Genomic DNA, 22,636 nt, shown 5'->3' with positions numbered 1-22,636 from the left:
TTTGCAGATGAGGCCATAAGCCAGCCACATCCTAGGGTCCTGGGCTTTGGAGTTTGGGACACAAACGACAACCACGCACCATACTTGGCCTGGGCTCCCAAATGGGGCGTCACCATGAAGACCTCAGATGGGGTGAGGGGCCCAGTGGGGAGCAGGGGTTTCAGGAGGGGAGGAAGCACTATTTCCTGGGGCCTGTCCAAGTCTCTGTGGAACCACTACGATGAGTAAGCCTCACAATGTAGCTGCCTTCACTGCCTGGTTCTATTTCACAATCTAGGAGCAGGAACCATCTAGATCCAGAAGCAGGCTACCCTCTCACTGCCATTTTACCCCATTCTGGACACTTCCTCTTATATCACAGGAGGCGGGGCTTCGCTCCTCTCACAGAGCAGAGAGTCGGGTTCTCCCAGCTCACATGTGGACAGAGCTGCCTGCTCAGGCCTCCAGGATGACCATCTCTGCCTCCTGGCTTCACCCTCCTCCTTGCCTGCTGCTGACTCTACTGCTGGGACTCACAGGTGAGCGCAGGTTAGAATCCCCTCTCCCTGTTCCCTGGGCCTTCCCCAGCCTCAGCACATTAGGGCCTCCAGATAAGCAGGGGTGTGTCACCCAGTGCTGCCACAGAAGGCCCAAGGCTGGGCATTACCGGGCAGCATGAAATCAGGGGTGTGAGCATTTTTGGTAGATCCATTGTATGCACCTAGTCACCAGAGGCATCAAATCAGATGATGCTTCCAACCTTAAGAGTGACAACTTTGTGATGTTAACTTGTCCCATCCTAACGATATCGCTGCGTGATACTTACATCTCTCAGCTCTGATTTACAGAAGGGGAAACCGAGGCAGAGGGTAACTTGTCCAATGTCACCTATGTAAGGCGGTGGTTCAGCCAGGACTCAAGTTCCGTCTTTTAATCATGTTATGCTCTTCGGTTTCTACGTAGAGATTGATTGCAGAAAAATGAAAAACTACGAAGAATGAAAACCAAAGAATAATCATCATCCATCATGCCATTCAGATATACCAGAGTTCAAATTTTGCTGTCTGCACTCACGAACTTTCGTTAATGATGTGTTGGATTGTTCCTATGTGCCAAATTTTAATGAGCTTTTAATATGTATTATAATTTAATTTAAGCCTCAAAACAATTGTATACCAGCATATTAGGCCACACTTTATATATATATATATATATATATAGTGAATGCATGAGTGTGTGTGTGTGTGTGTCTGTATAAATGGGTGTGAGGAAGTGCATATGCACACACGGGATTTTTGACATGTCTTTCCTCATTCTCTTCAAATTATTTTCGGTTTACAGGAAATGATGATGAACAATAGTTTAGTTTAGTTCTCTCTCTCTTTTAGACACCTTCCATTTTTTTCCACTTCTCAAAATTACCACTTCCCCTCCCCAAAACTCTTAAAACAAGAAGAGTTCTCTCCTGGTAAAATGAGTAGAATTGTGTGGATTACTATCTGGTTGTTCCACTTTCATGATGGATGGGAGGGGTGAGGAGACAAGGAAGGGATAAAAGATACAGAGACTACTACATGTATGATCCGTACCTGTAATTATATCCATAACTGTACCTGTATCCTGGTCTGTATTATCTAATATTGGTTGAAGCCTCAAGGCCTCAGGAAATACAATGAGTAATAACTTCAATTTCTTGACCACCCACCATGTGCAGATACTGTTGGAAATGCCCAGGGCTGTCATCTCATGTGACCATTATATCCAAGGTAGATTCTCTTGTCACCTGTACCTTAATGCTAAGAAACCACAAGAGGTTCAAGCTCATTCAATGGTAAATGGTAGAGCTGTGATTTAAAAGCAGGGAGTCTGATTCTAGAGCTCATGGGTTTAATCCTTACCCTTCTCAAACGCCTGTGAGATTTTTACTGCTTCTGTCAGTGGGTGTGGCGGAGGGTGGGTGTGGGGAATGACGGGTATGAGGGTTTGCAGTTTTCTTCTCTTGGGCTCTTCTGCTTCCTGCATATGCAAAAGTTGCTTTTGTTTTTCACCAAGTTCTCTACTTGAGAAACTCAGTTTCTGATGTAATTTCCACAGATTTACCCCCTTAAAATAGACTTCTGGTACTCAGGGAAGTGTCATATTGGGCAATTCACACATCACACAAAAACTTATTGGATACCGACTACGTGCCAAGAACTGTTATAGGAACTTGGGGTACATTGGTGAATAAAAGAGACAAAGTAGCTGCCCTCAGGGAGCCCATGTCTTGCAGGGTGACAGTAAATGACAGCCATAATAAATAAGTAAATAACACAGAATCTTGGAAAGTGATGAGTGGTAAGGAAAACATTAAAGTATTGCTGGGTAAGAAAATTAGGGGAATCTGTAAGCTGGGATGTATTGTGAACAGAGTTGTCTGTGTGAGCATCACTGAGAGAGGAAGTTTGAGCAAAGATTAAAAGAAGGTTGGGAGTGAGCCATGTGATTACTTGGGGAAAGAGCCTTCCTGACACGGAGCAGCATGTATGTGGGGACAGAGTCCCAAATAGCAGTTTCCAGGCTCTCCACCTCACAAGGAAAGGTGCTGGCTCGAGTAGTAGATGGCCATCAGCTGTGACTAGTTGGCCATCAGCTGTAACCAGTTACTCATTAGTCACTAATATAACTGCCGAGGCTAAGCTAGCAAGTGAGGATTGCAGCTAGCAAGTGGGGTTGATGTGTTCGTTGGCAGAGAAACAGATGGCGGATTGCGCATAGTGTGGAGCCTGCTTTCTGTGTCTCCAACCCAGCTGCCAGCGAGACTATAGTGGTATGAACCCCCCATCCATGGCTCCCTTGGTGATCCTTGTTACCTTCCCATATCCTGCGTTCTTATGTGGGGAGAGGGACCAGAGACTCCACATGACAATGTACAAAGGTCCTGAGACTAGAATCTTCCTGCTATGTTCAGGTATTTAAGCTTTAGCTCTGAGTGGAAGTTTACCATTGTATGCTTTTGTAGAACGATTTGACATGAGCTGACATGAGTTTTAGATTATTCCAGCATTCGGTTGAGAACAGACTACCACAGGACATAGAATTAACTGCTGCATTAAGAGGTCAGTGCATTCATGCAAACGAGGAAAAGTGCCTTGCCCCAGGTGAGCAGCAGAGACAGGGGAAGGATGGAGATTTTGGATGCAGCTGAAAGGGCAGCAACAGGCTTTCCTGATGCAGAGGATTGCGGGGGCGGGGGAAAGCAAGACTCCAGGTGTTTGGGACCTGAGCTCCTGGAGGAATAAAGGTGGCTGAGCGGAGATATAGAGGGCTGTGTGGTAATTCAGGAATTCAGTTTTGTACGTGTGAACTGTGAGATACTGATTTCCATCTAAGGAAAAATGTGAGTGGACAGTGGACATGCAAATTCAGAGTTCAGGGGAAAGCACGGGGCCACCGATGTCAATAGGAGAATTATAGATGCACAGATGGCAGAACTTTTGCCATTCCCTGCTTCTAGTACCCTCTGATTGCTCTCCTCTCTATTCCTTCCATTTCTCTCTCCAAGATTCATTCACATGTCTTCACATGTGTGTCCTAGCAGTTCAGCTTCCCCGTCTCCAATCTTCTACTTCAGTTTAGAAAACAAACCGCCTGATGTTCTTGGCACCCAAGGACGTGCCCTGTGACGGCATGTGGCCTCCTTAGGAGGCATGGTGGTCACAAATGGTGCTCAATGAGTAGGTTTCCTAGCTCACACTCTGCCAAGGTGACCCACACATTGTCTCCCTGAGGAGAAGCTGAAAACTAGAAAAGAACACAGGATTTGTGGTGTCACGGCTGCATTGTCCTCTTGCCTGTTTCTTAGGACACTTCACATTGGAAGCATAGCTTTTGTATTTCTCTATGTTTCCAGAAACTGGCTAGTCACTGAGGCAGTTTCAGTGACTTCAGCGAAATCTAACTGGAAAATTTTGCAACTAAAGTTGGATAATTGGCCTGTGGGGACAGAGTCCCAGAGAGCAGTTTCCAGGCTCTCGGCCTCACGTGGAAAGATGCTGGCTCAGGTAGTAAATGGCCGTCGGTTGTGGCTAGTTGGCCGTCAGCTGTAGCCGGTTAGCCAATTGGCCACTGAAATAACTGCTGAGGCTGTAGTGGGGAGAGAGAGTTGGTTGGTTGGCAGCAAAGTGGACAGCAGGTCGCACGTTGTGTGAATCCAGCCTCCAGCGATACTATAGTGATATGACTCCCCTACCTATGGCTCCGTGGGTGTTCCTTTTTGGCCTAGCCATATCCTGTGTTCTTGTGTGGGGAGCGGGAGCTGAGACCCTGCATGACACCCTGCGTGACAAATGGCACAGCGAGCAGGGTATGGTGCCAGCCGAAAGTCACCGAAGGATGGTGGAGCAGTTTATGCGTACAAAAGTTCAGCTTCGGGAGGCCCGCGAGGATCGACACTGCGAGCGGGACACACGGTCTGCCTGAGAGACTCGAGCCTCCAGATGGCACACCTCCCTCTTGGCCGTGGAAGGCGTTGTCCTCCTTTTGTTGATCTGCTTCTGCTGTTGGCCCTGAGGGTTGTGGACATTATACACCGAGGCCACCACCCACTCAGACGCCTGGCACGGCGAGCAGGATTCCGACCAGGTGGGAATGAAGTCTGACTCTGGGCAGGAGGACGTGTGGCCCCCACCCAGTGTGTGGTGTCCGGTGGCCACTGTTCTCAGGAGTTGGACTCCCAAGGAGGGGTGGGAGGACATAGACGGCTCTCTGGCCAGCGTGGAGAGGGCCCTGCAGGCTCTGGCTGAGCGGTTGCCAAAGGAGGAGAAGGCTACAGCCTGCCACGTGGGCTGGATGTTCCTCACGGCCTTGAGTCTCAACACGGAAAATGCGCTTAAGGAAATGGCCCAGGTGCCGGACCAGGTGTCCCCGTTGGAAGCGCTGGAAGCTCCGGTCCGCCTGTTAGAAGAGGGGCCCCAAGGTGGAGCCTCTGAGGCAGAGGCGGAGGAAGCGAGTGGAGACAATGTAGCTCCCAACCCCCAAGCCCCGCCAATCTTGAAGCAAAGGGTAAAACGTTAGCAACCTTTGGGCCCCGGGGGCATTGCTGCCAGCAACCCAGCTGTGACTGAGTTCACCACCTACATCCCTTACACTCCCACTGAGTTGCAGGAGCTGGGGAGGCGGTACAGACAGAGCCCTGGAGAGCCAGTCTCGGCTTGGCTACTACGTTTATGGGATGAGGGGGCAGACAACATTCTCTGCTCCCCAGGCGAGATGGAAAAGCTAGCCTTCATGACAGTGCACCCATCCCTGCGACAAAGGTTACAGAACTGCCATAGGTTGGCCCCAAACCAGGGCAACCATTCTCTAATGGAGTGGCTCACTGCTGCGGTACGCACAGTATGGGGACAGGCTGGCGAGCTGCCAGACACTGTGAGTCAATGGCAGTCATATACGGAACTTACGCAAATCATCCGAGAAATGGATATGAGACATGCTATGTTCAACCCTAATATGCGGGAGCTGGATGATGAGCTTTTTACAGCCAGCATGAGAGATCTGGTTTTGGATACTGCACCTGCGAGTGCTTTTGGATCCTTGGTTACCATTCTTACACCCTATGTGGGGCGATGGATCCATGAAGTTACAACTGCCATGGCCACCCTAGGGGATGTTGAAAGCCGGAGGCGAAGGAAGTTAAGACAGGAGGTCCGCGCAGTTGAGACCTGGAAGCCCAAACCAAAGGTAAAGGGGCGAGGTCGCGGGCCTCAGAGAGTAACACGCGCACAGATGTGGCGTGATCTCGTGGCAGCAGAGGTTGATCGGGAGAAAATAGACCGACAACCCAATGCACTGCTGCTGGAACTTTGGAAACAGTTGCATTCGGAACAGCAATTCTGGAGAAGCCTAAAGGAGAAGTCTGGGAAAGCGCGACCCGTGTCCCTCCAGGACTTCATGCAGCTGATTGAGGCCGACTCCTTTCAGCTTGATTAGGGGCGGGGCCAAGGTACCCGGTCAGAGGGGACGAGCAGGGGAACGACAGCAATGGACTTGGCCCTGGCAGGTCAAGAGCCCCTACTGTCGATGGTTGGGCCTGATAGCCCCATGGGGGGCTGGTTTGAGTCATGATTTGCAAGTGACGCCAGGGATGGTGACTGAGTGACCACCGCAATGACTGTAGTATACAGAGGTCCCAATACCAGGATGACTTTGCGGGGAACCTATGTGCTCTCACTATGGCCTATTATGGGGTCCCTTGTTCTGTTGCATGTTGAAACTATGCAAGGGACCCCAAGCACTGCCATAAAGGTCTGGTACCACAAAATGGGAAAGGTATCAGTGGCAGCGACCCTCCTTTCCCAGAACAAAAAGCTAGCGTGTATCCTCCCAAATGGAAGGGATTTGCCATTGTTGGTTTCTAAGACTACTGTTTCTTTTCATCCATAAGTGCCGATAGGCTAATATGGCACAAGGACCCTCGCAGAAGACACTTGTCGTGTAGATTGTGAGGCGAGACCCTGTAGGGGTGGAGTGTGAGGACAGAGCCCCAGAGAGCAGTTTCCAGGCTCTCGGCCTCACGTGGAAAGATGCTGGCTCGGGTAGTAGATGGCTGTCGGCTGTGGCTAGCTGGCCATCAGCTGCAGCCGGTTAGCCAACTGGCCACTAATATAACTGCTGCGGCTGCGCTGGGGAGGGGAGTCAGTCGGTTGGCAGAAAAGCGGACAGCAGGTCGCACGTTGTGTGAATCCAGCCTTCCTTGAGACTATAGTGGTATGACTCCCCTACCTATGGCTCCGTGAGTGTTCCTTTTTGGCCTCACAATATCTTGTGTTCTTGTGTAGGGAGCGGGAGCTGAGACCCCGCATGACATCCTGCGTGACATGGCCAAAAGGTAAACTCATGTCCATTCAACTCATAATTCATTGTCCAAACATGGTAAAGTACCCAGAATTCTTTTGGAAACCCAAGTTTTACATCTGCTGTTTCCTTGCTGGCTTCCCTCATGGTTCTATCTCCCCATTCCAGTGCAGGTTCTTTAATCTACAGGCACAAGGTTTATCTTTCTCTTTTGGTCATTTAGTCCAATTCAAAGGTTCTCTATGGAGTGATATACTCATTTTAGTACATATATTTTTTTGTGGTAAATATTCATAACATATTATTTACTATTTAACCACATTTAAGGGTAAAATTCAGTGGTGTTAAGTTTGTTCATAATGTTGTGAAATTCTCATCACTGAACATTCCCAGAACTTTTTCAACATCCGAGGCAGAAACTCTGTACCCATTAAAAAAATAAATCCCCATTTTCCCTCCCCTCACCTCAGCACCTGCTAACTGCTGTTCTTTTGCGTCTATGAATTTGCTTTTTCCAGGTACTTCATATAAGGGAACTGATATTTGTCCATTTCTATCTGGCAGTTTTCACTTAGCGTAATATTTTCAAGTCTTGTTATAGGACCTATCAGAATGTCATTGCTTTTTCGAGCTGCATAATATTCCACTGTGTGTACATAGGCAGCACATTTTGTGTATCCTATCCATTCATCTGTTGGTGGGTATTGGGCTTGTTGCTACTAAGAAACCACCACTGTTTTCCACAGTGGCTACTCTAAAAATATAAAACTCGTGGCTACACGAGTTTTATATTTTTACAAACAATGCAGAAGGGTATCAATTTATTTACATCTTTGTCAACACTTATTTTCTGGTTTTATTTTAATTTTGTTTTTACTAATAGTCATCCTAAGGAATATGAAGTTTATCTCATTCTGTTTTTTATTTACATTTACTTAATGACTGGTGATGCTGAGCACCTTTTCATGTGCTTACTGACCACTTGTATATATTCTTTAGAGAAATGTCTATTCAAGTCCTCTGTCCATTTTTAATTGGGCTTAGGTTTTTTGTTGAATTGTAAGAGTTCTTTATATATTTTGAATATTCATCCCTTAGGAGTACATGCTTTGCAAATATTTTCTCCTATTTTGTGAGCTGTCTGTTCACACTCTTGATAGTGCTGTCTGATGCACAAAAGCTTTCAGTTTGTATAAAGTCCACATTATGTATTTTTTTTCTTTTGTCACCTGTGCTTTTGATGTCATATCCAAGAAATCATTGCTAAATCCAAAGTCATGAAAGTTTGACCTGTGTTTTTTTCTAGCATTTTTATAGTTTTAGCACTTATATTTAGGTTTCCGATCCATGTTAAGTTCATTTTTGTATGTGATGTAAGATTAGAGTTCAGCTTCGTTCTTTTGATGTGGCTATTCCAGCATCGTGTGTTGAAACACTGTCCTTTCCCCATTGAACGGTCTTGGCCCCCATGTTGAAAATCATTTTTGTGTTTACACAATTAGTAAAATTGTGTTTACTAATTATTGTGTTTACTATCAGTGGCAAAGGTGGGCATCCCTGCCTTGTTTTGTGATAAAACAGGAAAAGTGTTCAGATTTTCACCATGAATTATGATATTAGCAATAGGTTTTTTTGTATATGATTTTATCATTTTGTGGAAGTTTCCATGTATTCCTAGTTTATTGATCATTTTTATCATGAAAAATGTTGAGTTTTGTCAAATGCTTTTTTGAAGCAAATGAGATGATCACGTGGTTTTTTTGTCCTTCGTTCTATTAATGTGATATATGATATTGTTAGGTTTTCGTATGTTGAACCATCTTTACCTCCAGGAATTAATCCCAGTTGGCTGTGACATATAATTCTTTTACTGTGTTCTTGGATTTGGTTTGCTAACGTTTTGTTAGGTTTGTTGCATTTGTATTCGTAGAGACATTGGGCTGTAGTTTTCTTATAGTGCTTTTGCCTGGCGTTGTTATCAGGATAATGCAGTCCTGAAAACGAGTCTCAGAATGACTCTAAATAAGAAAATAAGTCTTCCTTTCTTTTGAATTTTTTGAAAGAGTTTGTAGAGGATTAGAGTTAGTTTTATTTTCAATGTTTGGTAGAATTCACTAATGAAGTCAAATGATCTAGGGCTTTACTTTGTGGGCAGATTTTTGATTATTGATTCAATCTCCTTATTGGTAACAGGTCTATTCAGATTTTCTATTTTTTCATGATTCAGTCTTGGTAAGTTCTGTATTTCTAGGAATTTGTCCATTTTCTTTGGGTTATCCAATTTATTGGTGTACAATTGTTCATAGTACTCTACTATAATCCTTTTTATTTTTGTAAAATGTTAGGAATGTCCTTTATGTTTTTCTGATTTTAGATAATTGTGTCTTCTCTTTTTTTTCTTAGTCAATCTAACTATCGTTTTGTGAATTTTGTTTATGTTTTTTGAAGAATATCTCGTAGTTTGGTTGATTTTTTTCTGTTTTTTTTGCTATAATTTCTTTATCTCCGCACTAATTTTTTTATTTCCTTCCTTCTGCTATCTTAAATTTTGGATTAATTTTTGCTCTTCTTTTTCTAATTTCTAAAGGTATATTGATTTATAATCGTTTCCCCTTTTAAATGTCTGCATTTACAGCTGTAAAGTTACCTCTACCACTGCTTTGCTGCATCATAGGTTTGGTATGTTATGTTTTCATTCTCAGTAGCCTCAGGGTATTCTCTAAATATTCCTGTGATTTCTTCTTTGACTATTGGTTGTTTTGATTGTGTTGTTGATTTCTTTGTATTTGTGAATATTTCATGTAACTTCTTAATTGATTTCTACTTTTATTTTGCAAACTGTTTCACCAGTGCACTGAGAGCATGGTTCTTCTTCTAAATCAAATAAGTTGTCTTGCCATTCATACTGTGTGACATTGCCACATACATAGGTTTTTTTGTTATAGCAACGGTTTCTGTAACAGTCAAGAGAAATGAGTGTGGTAAACAGAACTGTAGTCCCCTCCATTAAAAGTTCCATGTCCTACCACCCAGAGGCTGTGAATATTTTCCTTTATATAGGTTGGGACTCTTGATATGGAAAGATTATCCTAGATGATAGGGTTGACACTATATAATTACAAGAGTCCCTATAAAAATAGGTAGAAAAGTCAAAATAAGAGAAGGACATGAGAAAATGGAAACAAGAGGTAGGAGTGATAGGTAGATGGGAACCATAAGGAAAGGCATATGGCAGCCTCTAGAATTTGGAAAGGCAAGGAACAGAGACAGCAAAAGGTATGCAATTTGATGACCCAGATTTTAGCCCAGGAACACCAATTTTACATTCTGACCTCCAACACTATGAGATAATAAATCTCTGTTGTTTTAAACCATTAGGATTTTGGTATTTCCTTCAAGCAGCCTTAGGAAACTAACATAACATGATTATGCTAGTGGGAAAAGAATTTCAAGACATTGAAATAATGTTTCACTTCTTGATTACACGACAAGTTCATTGTTTGGTGGAAACTCTATACATCAATGTCACTCAAGTTTCCAGGCTGATGGAGCAGATATTTTCATAACATGTGGAACTTTATGGAAGAGGAAAGTTGATCCATAGATGTTCTTGCAGTTAAAAGCATACCGAACAAAATTCATGACCTCTGCTGACAACTCAGTGGTCTTAAGAAGTCTGATCATGTCATCCATGCAAACATCCAGAAGTACAACTCTCTGTATCGTCAGCAGGTGCAGAGCCAGAAATATTTGGGGAAGCACGACAATTCCAGAAAGGACTGAGCACTCACACCCACTCTCTGCCAAATCATTTAACCTCTCTGTGCCTCAGTTTCCTCATTGGTTACAGAGTCTCACTTACCGTCTCATTGTGAGTTTTCCTCAGGCTGACACATGAATGTACTGAGCTCAAACCCACTCACAGAGTGGGCTCAGTCAGTGAAAGCTATTGTTGATAAACACTCGACAAAACCTACAGGATCACATAAGGATGAATAAATAACTGCTTTGTTTCCCTCCAGGAGGGGCAGGTGAGAAGGAGCTGCAGGTGATTCAGCCTGAGAAGTCAGTGTCAGTCGCAGCTGGAGAGACGGCCACTCTGCCCTGCACCGTGACCTCCTTGCTTCCTGTGGGGCCCATCCGGTGGTTCAGGGGGACAGAGCCAGGCCGGGAGCCAATCTACAGTTTCAAAGGAAATGAGGGAAGCCGCTTCCCTCGAGTAACAAATGTTGCAGACGTCACAAAGAGAAACACCACGGACTTTTCCATCCGCATCAGTAATATCACCCCCGCAGACACCGGTACCTACTACTGTGTGAAGTTCCAGAGCCAAGACCCTGAGGACCTGCCCTTTAAGTCTGGAGCAGGCACTCGGCTCACTGTGAGTGGTGAGTACGGTGTTAACCTCCTTTGTCCCTTGGTATGTGACAAGTCAGTAAGAATGACATCCATTTTTTGAGCAACAATGAAGAATAAGGTGGAACGGAGAACATATTTCTTTATTTCAACTTCAGAACGATCACACTGAGAAGAAATTCTTAAAAGGCACAGACTCAGTGTTTATTCTAACAGCCAGATGGGAGGAGATGCCCAGAGTTTGTGTCGTCACTGTACGTATTTCCGAAAACCTTCCTGTCATTTGGGCACCAACTCCTAGTCACTGAAGGCTCTGAGCACGGCTGGGTTGTCTTAGAATGTCCCTCACCCAGGGAGGAGGTCCCCAGGTGGGTGACTTAGGAGTCATCTACTGAGGCAGCAAACATGCTTAATGAGGATTTTCTACCAGGGGCCCAGGATCCTGAAACCTGGAATATCAGCACTCGAAGGACCTTTACACCAGCCTAACCTACCGCTATACTCAGTTGGGAGCTGAGGGCAAGAGGTGACAGGGGTCTTGCCCATGGTCACAGGGCATAGGCCCGGAAAGTGACTTTGTCTTGAATTTGCAGATATCACAAGAGTTCTAAGGGTGCCTCCCTTGGCTAGGTAGTCACAGGTAATAGGAAGTGGCTCCATCACCACTCAGATCTGCTGCCTTCTGAGTGCTCATTCCTTTCCCCAACTTACCTGCCCAGACGCTGCCCTGGATGAGAAAGTAGGGATGCAGGCAGGGCCGGGAACAGTACCTTGCCAGACACTGTATCTTCCTCATGGTGTTTACTCTCATAACTAGTGCTGAGAGGGCATCTGCTGCTCCTTTACACAGATAAGGACACTAAGGCTCGGAGAGGGGACCTTACTAGTAAGCAGGTCTGGGAGCCAAGACTGAAGCCCAAGCAGTTAGTCTTGACATTTGTGACAACACGGATGGACCTAGACGGTACTAGGCTAGGTGGAATAAGACAGATAAAGAAAGATATAATCATATGACATAATCATATGATCTCACCTATATATGGAATCCAAACAAATAAAAAACAAAACACAACGAAAACAGACTCATAGATACAAAAAAACTGATGGTTGCCAGAGAAGCAGTGTTGCTGGGGAATGGAGGAAAACCGTGGATGGGAAAAGCGGTACAATATTCCAGTTAGAAAATAAATAAGTCACAGAGATGCTACATGGTCAGAAACATCATAAGTTTGCACGGTGACCGAGGGTTACTTCATAACATGGTCATTATATCATTTGTGTAAGTTCTAATCACTATTTTTTACATCTAATAGTGTATTCAATGACAACTATATTTTAATTTAAAAAATTTGAAGCATTCAGTAGTCTTTTTTCCCCACTTTCATGGTGGTTTTTCTTAACTGAGCAGCCTGCAGGAGCAGCCTGGGACAGTGGCCTGCATAGAGCAGAGAGGAGCCACTGTCACCCCAGCAACACCTTGCATGCTAGCTCCTGATTCTGCAGTGAGGATGACGAGGGGGGAGGATTTTCTAGGGGCTGCTGTGGCCCCACATGAGCAAGGGGTCATATTCTAGACCCAGTTGTCAGAAGCCTACAACTTCGCTTACTGCACAAGGTCCTCAGGCCCGGGCACTTGGAGATGATTCCCCTATAATTGCTTGAAGGCAAGAATCTTAGAGAGAAAAAGGGAGGGTGGTAGTGAGTGTGGAGCACACAAAGGTGGGGCATGTGCTCTGCTGATAGATGTGAAAGGGTGGTGAGACCCGAGGAAAAACCCCTGGGACAGAGTGGGGGGAGGAGACTGTCCCTTCATTTCTCTTAGCCTCAGTTATCTCATCTGTCAAATGGTGATAATCATGAATGCCTTTTAAGGAGAGCTCGAAGGATTTCAGGGACTCTGTGTGAACCCCTAGCACAGAGTAGCACCCCGTCTCAGGAGTTATTTCAAGGTTCTGACTCAGTTCTTATTGCTGGGCCTCAGTGTCCTCACCTTCAGAATGTGGAGAATCACACAACCTTTGCAGGATGGTATCTGGATACCAGGGAGCAATGGGGCCTTTTTCCCATCACTGTGTGGTCTTGGCAAGTCTCCATTTCCTCAAGTCCTCAGGTTCCTGATCTGGGAGGTGGCGATAATCACAGCTCCTGTCCAGGAGTCTGTGAGGATTTCAGGAGAGCTAGGAACAGTTAAGATGAAGAGTGAGACCGATCAGTAATTTTGTTTCTGGGCTCAGATTGGTGGGAATCATCTGCAAAGAACATGGATGATGAACGCAGGCCTGGAATTGCATGTTGGCCCTGCCCCTCACTTAGGGTTGACTTGTGTCCTCCTCTGTAAGATGAGGATGAGGACACCACCCTCCCTACATTATTAGAAAGATTAAAAATAACATGTGAGAAGCTTCTAAACAGTGTCACATGCTTATCCTATGTGGTGATAACCACAATCATCGTTATTGTTCATTTTGCTCCTTTTGTAGCCAAACCCTCTCCCCTCGTGGTATCGGGCCCCAAGGGGAGAGCCCCACCTAAGCAGACAGTGAGCTTCACCTGTGAGTCCCACGGCTTCTCCCCGCGAAAGGTCACCCTGAAATGGTTCAAAGATGGGAATGAGCTCCCAGCCTCCCAGACCACCGTGGACCCAGAGGGAGACAGCGCTTCCTACAACATCTCCAGCACAGCCAGGCTGGTGCTGGCCTCGGGGGACGTTCGCTCTCAGCTGGTCTGCGAGGTGGACCACGTCACCCTGCAGGGGGGCCCTCCTCTTCGTGGGACTGCCAACTTGTCTGATACCATCCGAGGTAGATCCCCTCCCACCCAGACGAGCCCCAACCTGACCCCCAACCTCCAAGCCTGCTCCTCCCCCTGCCTTTGCTCCAGGCCTGGAATTGCCTGGAATCTAATTCCTGACAGTCCTTCCCATCACCAGGCACCTGTGTGTGCTGGTCACTCACTACTGTTTAATGGCAGCTGCCACGTAACAGCTACTTCTGTGTAGGTACTTTCATTGCTTTACCAATAGCAGCTCTAATTACTGAGGAACTGCTGTGAGGGAGACCCTATGTGCTTGGTGATTTCATTCATTTCGCCACAGTTAGTACATTCCAACTGCATGCCAGGGCCTGTGTTTGTTGATTTCATTAATTTTACACTAATAGGAGCTAGGGGTCCTTGTGCACCTACTGTGTGCTGGGCACCGTGCTTAGTGATTTCATTCATATGAAAGGAGTACCCTCAGTGTTTGAGCACTTGCTGTATGCCTGGTAGTGTCCTGGTTGGTCCCCTTGCTGAGGTGGGAGGAGCTAAGTTATGGAGCCCTCCCCTGTATCTGTCTGTTCCATGAGGTCATAGCTTCTGCCCTGTGCTGTTTCAGTTCCGCCCACCCTGGAGGTGACCCAACACCCTGTGGCAGGGAACCAGGTGAATGTCACCTGCTGGGTGAAGAAGTTCTACCCCCGGAACCTACAGCTGACCTGGCTGGAGAACGAAAACTTGTCCCGAACAGAAACGGCCACGACCCTCACAGAGAACAAGGATGGAACCTTTAACTGGATGAGCTGGCTCCTCGTGAATTTATCTGCCCACAGGGAGGACGTGGTGCTCACCTGCCAGGTGGGGCATGATGGGCAGCCGGCGGTCACCAAACAGCTTACCCTGGAGGCCTCTGTCCACCAGAAGGACCAGGGGTCAGACATAAATACGGGTGAGGCCACCAGTCCAACTAACCTGATTTTAAATATTATTATTTTTTAATTAAGAGCAGTAATTTGTGTTTACTATAAAGTAATCTAGAAATCTATAGCTAGGAAGTAGAATTTTGAAGTGTGCTCCCAATCACAAATCCCATGCCTCAAGGGTCACCACTGGTAAGAATTTGGTTTCTATCTTCATAGATCTTCCTAAAGATCAATATACATTGCATCAATTTACATTAAAGAGGAAGGAAGGAGGTCACCTGTTCACAGCACCCTTCCTCTTGCTCTCCTCACCTACAGTTACTGAGTTCATCATCCCTGTCAGCCCACCATTCTCCTCCTTGGTTTTTCTCACTGCTGCCTCGTTTCTACTTCATCCTAGACTTTTCCATCTGGTCCAGGCACCCAGGCGACCATGAGTGACCACAGAAATGGCCTCCTTTTTCCTTTGATTGATGACAATGGACCAGCAATAATCACAATTGCCTCCTGCCAGTTTACTGTAGGAAAATTTCAGTTCATCTCTGATCATCTTTCCTGATTCAACCTTGCTGTGAGTTTGGAGTTTTACAGAAGGGACTGGGGAACAACGTCTTGTCCTCACACCAGGTGATTAAGCTACACTAATCATTCTGCATCTGATTCCCTGAGGACACAGACCACCAGCCTGTACAACAAATATGTGCTAATTAGAGACACGATCTCTTTCAGCTGGATTTTGCCCTAAGGACCTTTAGAGACCCCTTTGTGCAAAGAAAATATGTCTTATTTCTCTCTCATGTAACATCAAGAGGGCATCAAGCCTGGATTCCAGGTGTCTTTACTACAGAAGACCTTTCTAAGGCCCACGTTTGTCCCAACATGTCCTATGGTGATGTCTTACCTGCTGGGTCAGCATAGGCCCCCTAATGTCCATGTCACTGCCTGCTGGCAGAGTAAACATAGGAAGGGGAGGACAAACAATTGCCCTGAAAATAAGAGCTATACAGAAGGTGCATAAATGTGTCCACTAACTTAGTCATGTATGCACATCCAAATGCAAATGCAGTCGGAATTGTGTGGGCATATGATTAAGGTCATCGGTTTTTCTAGAAGCCAATACCATTGCAAACTTAATAAAATAGACAACAATTCCCTAATATCAACAAAAGGGACTATATAGCCAAATATCACCAAATTTCTTTTATAGCTTTTTTTGTGCATGAAAATATGTTTCAATACATCTGTAATAGCTTGGTAGAAGTTTCACATGACATCACCTTTTTTGGGTTTGAAAAAGATTTTGAATAGTTTAGGACTATTCACATTACGCATTTCAAATTGAGTGAATTGTGGTCAGTGATGGGTTTTGAGGAATTTTTCCGTTTTCTCTATGTTGTCCAAAGTCTGCTGTAGAACTGTTTATAATAGTCCCTCATTTTCCTTTTGATGTCTACAGGGTCTGTACTCATTTCCCACGTTTCGTTTCTGATATTGGAAACGTGTTATTTCTCCTTTTTAATTCACCAGTCTTCGTAGAAGTTTTTCAATGTTGTTCACCTTTTCAAAAAATTCAGTTTCTTTCATTGGTTTTTGTCTATTGTATCTCCATTTTTAATTTCATTCATTGTCTGCTATTTATAATACACTTTTTCTGCTTTTTTTGCATTGATTTTGTTCCCCCTTTTCTCATTTCTTGAGATGGGAACTTAGATTACTGATTTTCGCCTTTTTTGTAAAGCCAGCCTGGTCACCTTCCGTGCCTTGGAGTTAGGAGAGAGCAGCTTATGATGCCTGGTCACTGTGTTCTTCCTTTAGTCTCCAGTTCCCCAGCCAGTCTGCCTTCCTCTTCCATCTCTCAGAGTCTTCTTATGCTTGTACCTGGTGTCACTGCTATCGTTCAGGGTTGTACTGAACAGGAGAGCAGTACGGAGTCTCCACCACCTCCATTGTCTGGACTGACTTCGGTTTGCTTTTCCGTCTCCACCTCCTGCTGGGGCTCAGATCAGGCTGCTACTTCCTGGTTCTCTCAGTTGCCTGACCTGGCACCCTTGCTAAGCACTAAGGCTGGAAATGGTTTGGGATGTTTAGCCTGGCTGGCTGGAGCCAAGTGCACCCTCTGCACTGGGTGCCTCACCTCCGCCCGTGTCTGAGGGCTCCGGCCACTGCAGTCCTGTCCAGTGGGCCTGCTGTGAGGATGCACATCTTTCTGGTTATGTTTGTGGTACTGGGGTGTTTTACAACATTTCACATTAATGAACCTCTTCTCTGTCAGTATAGCCTAATCCAGGTATGTTAGAGGAGTTTTCGATTTGTTGGATCATTTTGAAAGTGGAAGAAATGGTCTGAGTCCTGTAATGTTTTTGATTCCTTTTTGTCTTTTAGAACTCTGAATTTCCCTCCGCCACCATTTTCTTTTCCCTTTAACACTCAATTGCCGAACAGCACTTCTTCCTTCTTCCTTGCTTTCTCCCATCAGATATGCACTTTAAATTGTGCCTGTCCCTTTAATCACCTCAGTCCTTTTGAAATGTCCCTGCCTCCTTGTATTAGGTTCCTATGGCTGCTACAACAAATTGCCACAGGTTTAGTGCCTTAAAACCACTCAAATTTACTATCTTACAGTTCTAGAGGTCAGAAATGTACAATGTTGATTTCACTGAGTTCCTTCTGGGTCCTCTAGGGTAGAATCAACTTCCTGTCTTTTCCAGCCCCTAGAGACACCCGCACTCCTTGGCTAAAGGCCCCACATCAGTCAGCTCTGCGTCTGAGGTCACAACTCATTCTGTGACTTTCCTGTCTTCCTCTTTCACTTATTACGATCTTTCTGATTACATTGGCTCTACTGGAATAATCCAAAATAATGTCCCCGCTTTAAGATCTTAACTTAATAACCACTGCTTGACCCTATGCTATGTAAGGTAACATAGTCACAGAGTCTGGAGGACTCTGCTGACCCCTATACATGAGCCACACTTTGAAACTCCTTCCTATCATCTGAGCTCTGATTTTCAGGTCAATTTTCCAGTAATTTCAAATTTAGGGTGGATTAAATATTGGGTAGGAATTCCAAATAATTCTCAGGCCCCTTTCTTAGCTGCCCTCATCTGTTTCTCCTGTGCTTTTTCCTGTGGTTGAGTGAGGGTGGGCTGGCAGCCTCGTGACAGATTGTGCACTAAGATTTAGCGAGTTTTTTCCTTTGATTCAGAGTTGTTTTGCAATTTTCGTATTATCTCTTCAAGTAATACTGAAAGCTAGTTTTGCATAGAATTTAATTCCTGTTTTTATTTGTTTCTTACTTTTGTTTGGACAGGATAATTTGGGAGATAAGTATCTATGCAGCTGCCATTTTCCTCAGAAGCCCAGAAATGGACTAAAGATTGCTGAGTGCTTGGATCCATAGGTCCCTATCCCACACCTCAGGGTGTCATATTCTCCCATAAGGGCCCTATTCAAGCAGAGCAGGCCCGTTGAAGTGGAGAATCCAACATTCTCTGTAGCTCTGCTATTGTCTAATGAAGTCCTGGGCTTAATCTTTACCCAATTTCTGCCTTAAGCCTGAGCCCAGAGGAGATCCAAAAACTTCAGAGCATTGACAAGCCCAGCTAACCTCAGATGGACTAAATGGTGGCCCCTGGTAATAGTCTCCCATATTGGCCCCTCTAATGGCTTCTCCTGTCCCTTATTTCCAGGCCCAGCAATGTCTACTCAATTCCTCATCGTTTTCTTCCTTGTCGACAAGCTGCTGCTCACAGTAGGTGTCTCTGCCATCTATGTCCACAGGAAGCTGAGGGCTTGACTGTAAGTTGTTGGGCAGGGAGGGCAGGCCAAGGGCTGTCCCAGGAGGGGTAAGGTCAGGAGGAGGGAACAGCCTACAGGTTACACAGGATCAGGGCCCACGGGGAGTTAAGAGAAGGTGACACACATCTCTCAATACCCTCAGGAGTCTCAGGGATCCCACTAAGAGGTTTCCAAATCCCAGGAAATGGGTGTGGTCCTGAAAGTGGTTAACTAGATGAAAGGCTTTCAAGGTGTCCACAGCGTCATAGGGCTTCTGTGGAGGAAGTGGGCAGAGGGGCTGAATGAGGGGCAGCTGAGTGGGTGGTTCCCTTGATACCATCTCTAGATTATTTCCTCACTTGGGTCCTTCAAACAAAAAGAATCCACATTTTAGAGTAATGTTGAGAAGTCCTGGATCAGCTGCTCTGAGGGCTTTACCTGCTCTGACTCTCTGTGTGACAGAGTGAAAAGGATGGGGAAGGAGGGTCAAGACCTGGGGAGGAAGGCTGAGGTGGCAGAGTCCTATTTCACAGTCTGCCTGTCCTCTCATGACAGGTGTCCCTGGAGGAGGACAGTGCAACATTTCTTGAATGATGGGCAGATATTTAAATGTTGACACATTACCTGAATGGACTGAGGTATTTAAACTCACAGAACCCCAGTAATGGCTCTTTCTGCCCATTGGTATTTAGGTCCAGGGATGTCTCCCCTTATCTTTGTGGCGTTCCTTTTGGGCTTCCAGGTGATGCTGGTGATGAGTTTCCAAGTCACTTACATCTGCAGGTGGTGGAACTTGTAAAGGGTGAGATGAGGGCAGGCCTTAGTCCTCAGGGAGGGAGGTCGGGCCATGGTCATGGGCCTGCAAAGGTTGTCCAGGGCACGCCCACAATGTTCAGGTGCCACAAGGCTGATTCAGCCTCAGAAGAAAGTTGTGAAAACCTATTTTCTCCAAATGTCTTCTTGAATTCTCAGAGTCTTCCAACTCCTGTATGCATTGTGTAGTGCCCTAGAGTTTGAAAGATTTCAAATTAAGTTCCTTGGGACCCTAGTAGTGGGAGTCCAAGGGGTGCAGAAAAAATAAAGCTTAAATGTTTGAAACCAATACTGCAAACAGTCTGCCCATAAACTGCTATACGTTTAACTACTCATAGGATATATCTTTGGAATGAAAAAAGTATTTTCAAAATCAAGCAACGGAATCTATCTCAGGGAAGTTGAGGTGCTGTCAGTGACAAAGATGAAGGTGGGAATGGAAGAGAGTTCAGATCTCAGAAAGACGTGTTAGGTGACCTGAGTAGGGGCTTCATCTGACCTGTACCATGAACTGAGACCAAGCAGCGTGCCTGCCACATACTAGCAGCTCAATAAATATCTGTGGAATTAATAATGAATGGATGAATGAGTGAATGAATGATTTTCCCCACAGCTCCTGCCCACCCTGTAATGCACTGCTTCCTGCCCTCCTCAACGGTCTCAAAAGGGGAGAAGACGCAAGGACTTAAAGGTTACCGGAGACTCCTGCCCATCACTCTGCAGCCCCACCTCCACCACCGACATGCTCCCTCCATGAACCCTCCTGATGTTCCTTCTCTCTGATAATAAAGCTGAGTTAACGATGGGCTGTGGTCCTGAGGACTCAGGGATGTCTGGACCCTGTGCATTGAGCTTCAGACTAGCGCTGCCTTCATCCAATAGGGAATCAACCGTGCAAGACAATAAGTTTCCATCCTTCCCTGATTGTGAACAAGGTATAATTTTCAGAGCAGATTTTGCCCTATCCAGAGCTTTTGCAAGTAGGATTCCATTCTAACACGGAAGTATTTGAAATCACAATGTTGAATAAAATTTTACTATTCTAAAATAAAGAATAATATAAAAATACCCATGGACCTACTATGTCATTTTTGCAAAATATTACAATTTTATAATTTTATAACATATGCACAAATTCTTAAGCAATATTTAATATTACATTGCATGTTTTAATTTTTATATAAATTCAATTATACTGTGCATGGCATTCTGGAACTATTTTCTTTTGCATTGTGTATCTTATTCATGTCGCGATATGTAACTCCATTTTATTAATTTTTCACTGTTCTATAGTTTTGTAATGTAAAAATATGCTGCAATTTATTTTTTATTTTTTTCCTTTATTTTTTATTTTTTTAAATTAATTTCAGGTGCACAAAACAAAGTAATACTTACACATTTATCATTTATATCCCTCACACTGTTTCAACCCCCCTCCCCCCATCCACTATCCCTCTGACATCGCACACAGCCATTATATTTCCACTGTTTCTATTCCTAACGCTGTACTCCACTTCTTGTAACTATATATATAAAGTTGTATGGTACTATTTATTGATTCATCTGATGATGGACATTGAAGCTTTATCTAATGTTTTGCTAGGACAGCTTTAGAACGAACATTCGTTTCGTAGCTTCCTCGGCACATATGGGAGAGGCCCCCTTGTTCCTCCAGTGTGGCCAGCAAAGCAACTGTGTTGGTATCACTTGGGAGCTTTTGTTATATAAAAACTGTTCTCAATTTTTTTATTAAGTTTTGCTCTTTCCATTTTGCTTTTGACCTAACTGTATTTTCCTGGTGTGTGTGTGTGTGTGTGTGTGAGTGTGTGTGTGGTATAGGTGGTAGAGGTCGTTTTTCATCTTCCACAAGTAAATTATCCAGCCCTCAATGACCCACACTGCAACCTTTGCCATATATCAAGTTTCCATAAGTACGTGGGGGGGTTTTATGAGCTCTCTGTTGCATTGAGCTGCTTGTCTATCTCTCTGTCCGACTTACCCTGTCTTAGGATAGCTTTATAATAAGTTTACATACCTCTTTTAGGGCAAATAGTCCCACCTTTTTCTGTTATACAAAATCATGTTCTATTTTTGGCCCAAGGGCATTGCAGAATCACTTTGTCAAGTTCTATAAAGAAACTCTTTTAGAATTATTATTTGATTGTATTGAACTTATATATTACTTTGGGATAACCGATACCTTTCAATATTGAGTTTTCCCACTCCCACACGGTAGAACTTTATTTCAGTTATGACTTTCAATAAACAATTTCACAGGGTTTATTTTACCCATAATGGTCTTAGGCACCCCTAATAGCATTTTCTTTAACGCTTTTTAGTTAATGGAATTTTCAAAATTTATTTTTACTGTTATCAATGGGTTTTGACTACAATTCAGGATTCTAATTGAGTTTTTATCATCAGTCTTATAACCAACAACTTTATAAAACTCTTGCTAGTGCTAATAGCACGGACACTTTTTATTTGCAACAGGTACAATATTACTTATGTAGAATTGGTTTATGCCTTTATCAAAGTAACATAAACCCATGATTAAAGAGTCAACTATTTCTGCATATGAAAACTAGAGTCTTTCTAACCTCCCACCATTTTCCACCTCCTAGAGGCAACCATTTTCAACTCCTTATCTGATCATTTCAGGTTTTACTGCCATATCTCTTGTATTGCATTCTTGATTTCTCACTCTTAGGCGTTATCACTGACTTCCCACGATGGAAGATGGGGACAGAATGTTCTGATGCTCCTGACCTCATGTTGCACACGCACACTTTCTATTCCTCATCTCTCTGATATGATTAGATTATAATTTTGGATAGCTGACTGGTCAGTGTCTGTGTTATAATGACTGTGAGATGGGTATTTGAAGCTAGCTTGTAGCATTCCCAGCTTTGCTGATGTCTCACGTGTATGTTTGTGTCACCATCACCATGACCAGGATATGGAGCATTTCCATATCCAGAAAGTTTCCCTCATGCTAGCCTTCTAGAGTGACCCCTCCCCACCATACTAAACACCTTCTAAAAGTCAATCTGTTCTCTTTTTTATAATTTTGAGGATGGTATATATGGCATAATATAGTATGTGACATTTTGAGCTTGCTTTTCCTTCACTCCACATAATGACTTCGAGAAACTTACAAGGTGTTACACATGTGAATAATTCAATCCTTTTTGTTGTTG

At 44.5% G+C, this 22,636-nt stretch overlaps 1 protein-coding gene across 5 annotated transcripts; it reads left to right on the top strand.

Moving 5' to 3' along the window:
* Positions 1–383: 383 nt before the first annotated feature.
* On the top strand, positions 384–20,634 carry LOC308491088 (signal-regulatory protein beta-1-like). Of its 5 annotated transcripts, XR_013992278.1 has the most exons (8): positions 420–518; positions 6,798–6,847; positions 10,836–11,201; positions 13,650–13,970; positions 14,543–14,872; positions 18,536–18,644; positions 19,316–19,425; positions 20,050–20,480. XR_013992278.1 is itself a non-coding variant. In XM_081034002.1 (7 exons), exons 2-6 carry the CDS (start codon positions 6,820–6,822, stop codon positions 18,640–18,642), a joined length of 1,152 nt encoding a protein of 383 aa, XP_080890128.1. In that variant the 5' UTR covers positions 416–518; positions 6,798–6,819; the 3' UTR covers positions 18,643–18,644; positions 20,050–20,497. The 5 variants fall into 5 exon arrangements, 2 of the variants coding, with proteins under 2 accessions (XP_080890127.1, XP_080890128.1); XR_013992276.1 differs by lacking the exons at positions 6,798–6,847; positions 19,316–19,425 and adding an exon at positions 19,179–19,261 and having other exon boundaries at positions 384–518; XR_013992277.1 differs by lacking the exon at positions 6,798–6,847 and having other exon boundaries at positions 390–518.
* The last annotated feature ends 2,002 nt before the right edge of the window (positions 20,635–22,636 follow it).

This window comes from Rhinolophus hipposideros (genome assembly GCF_964194185.1).
Source record: "Rhinolophus hipposideros genome assembly, chromosome: 22".
NCBI lineage: Eukaryota > Metazoa > Chordata > Mammalia > Chiroptera > Rhinolophidae > Rhinolophus > Rhinolophus hipposideros.
Note: the sequence above shows the minus strand (reverse complement) of the source record. Positions and strands in the feature narration are given on the sequence as shown.

Coding starts and splice junctions, on each gene's coding strand:
- LOC308491088 (XM_081034001.1), top strand. CDS start 416: ATGTGGACAGAGCTGCCTGCTCAGGCCTCCAGGATGACCATCTCTGCC. Junction 11,202..13,649: donor CACTCGGCTCACTGTGAGTG/GTGAGTACGGTG, acceptor CTCCTTTTGTAG/CCAAACCCTCTCCCCTCGTG. Junction 13,971..14,542: donor CTTGTCTGATACCATCCGAG/GTAGATCCCCTC, acceptor GTGCTGTTTCAG/TTCCGCCCACCCTGGAGGTG.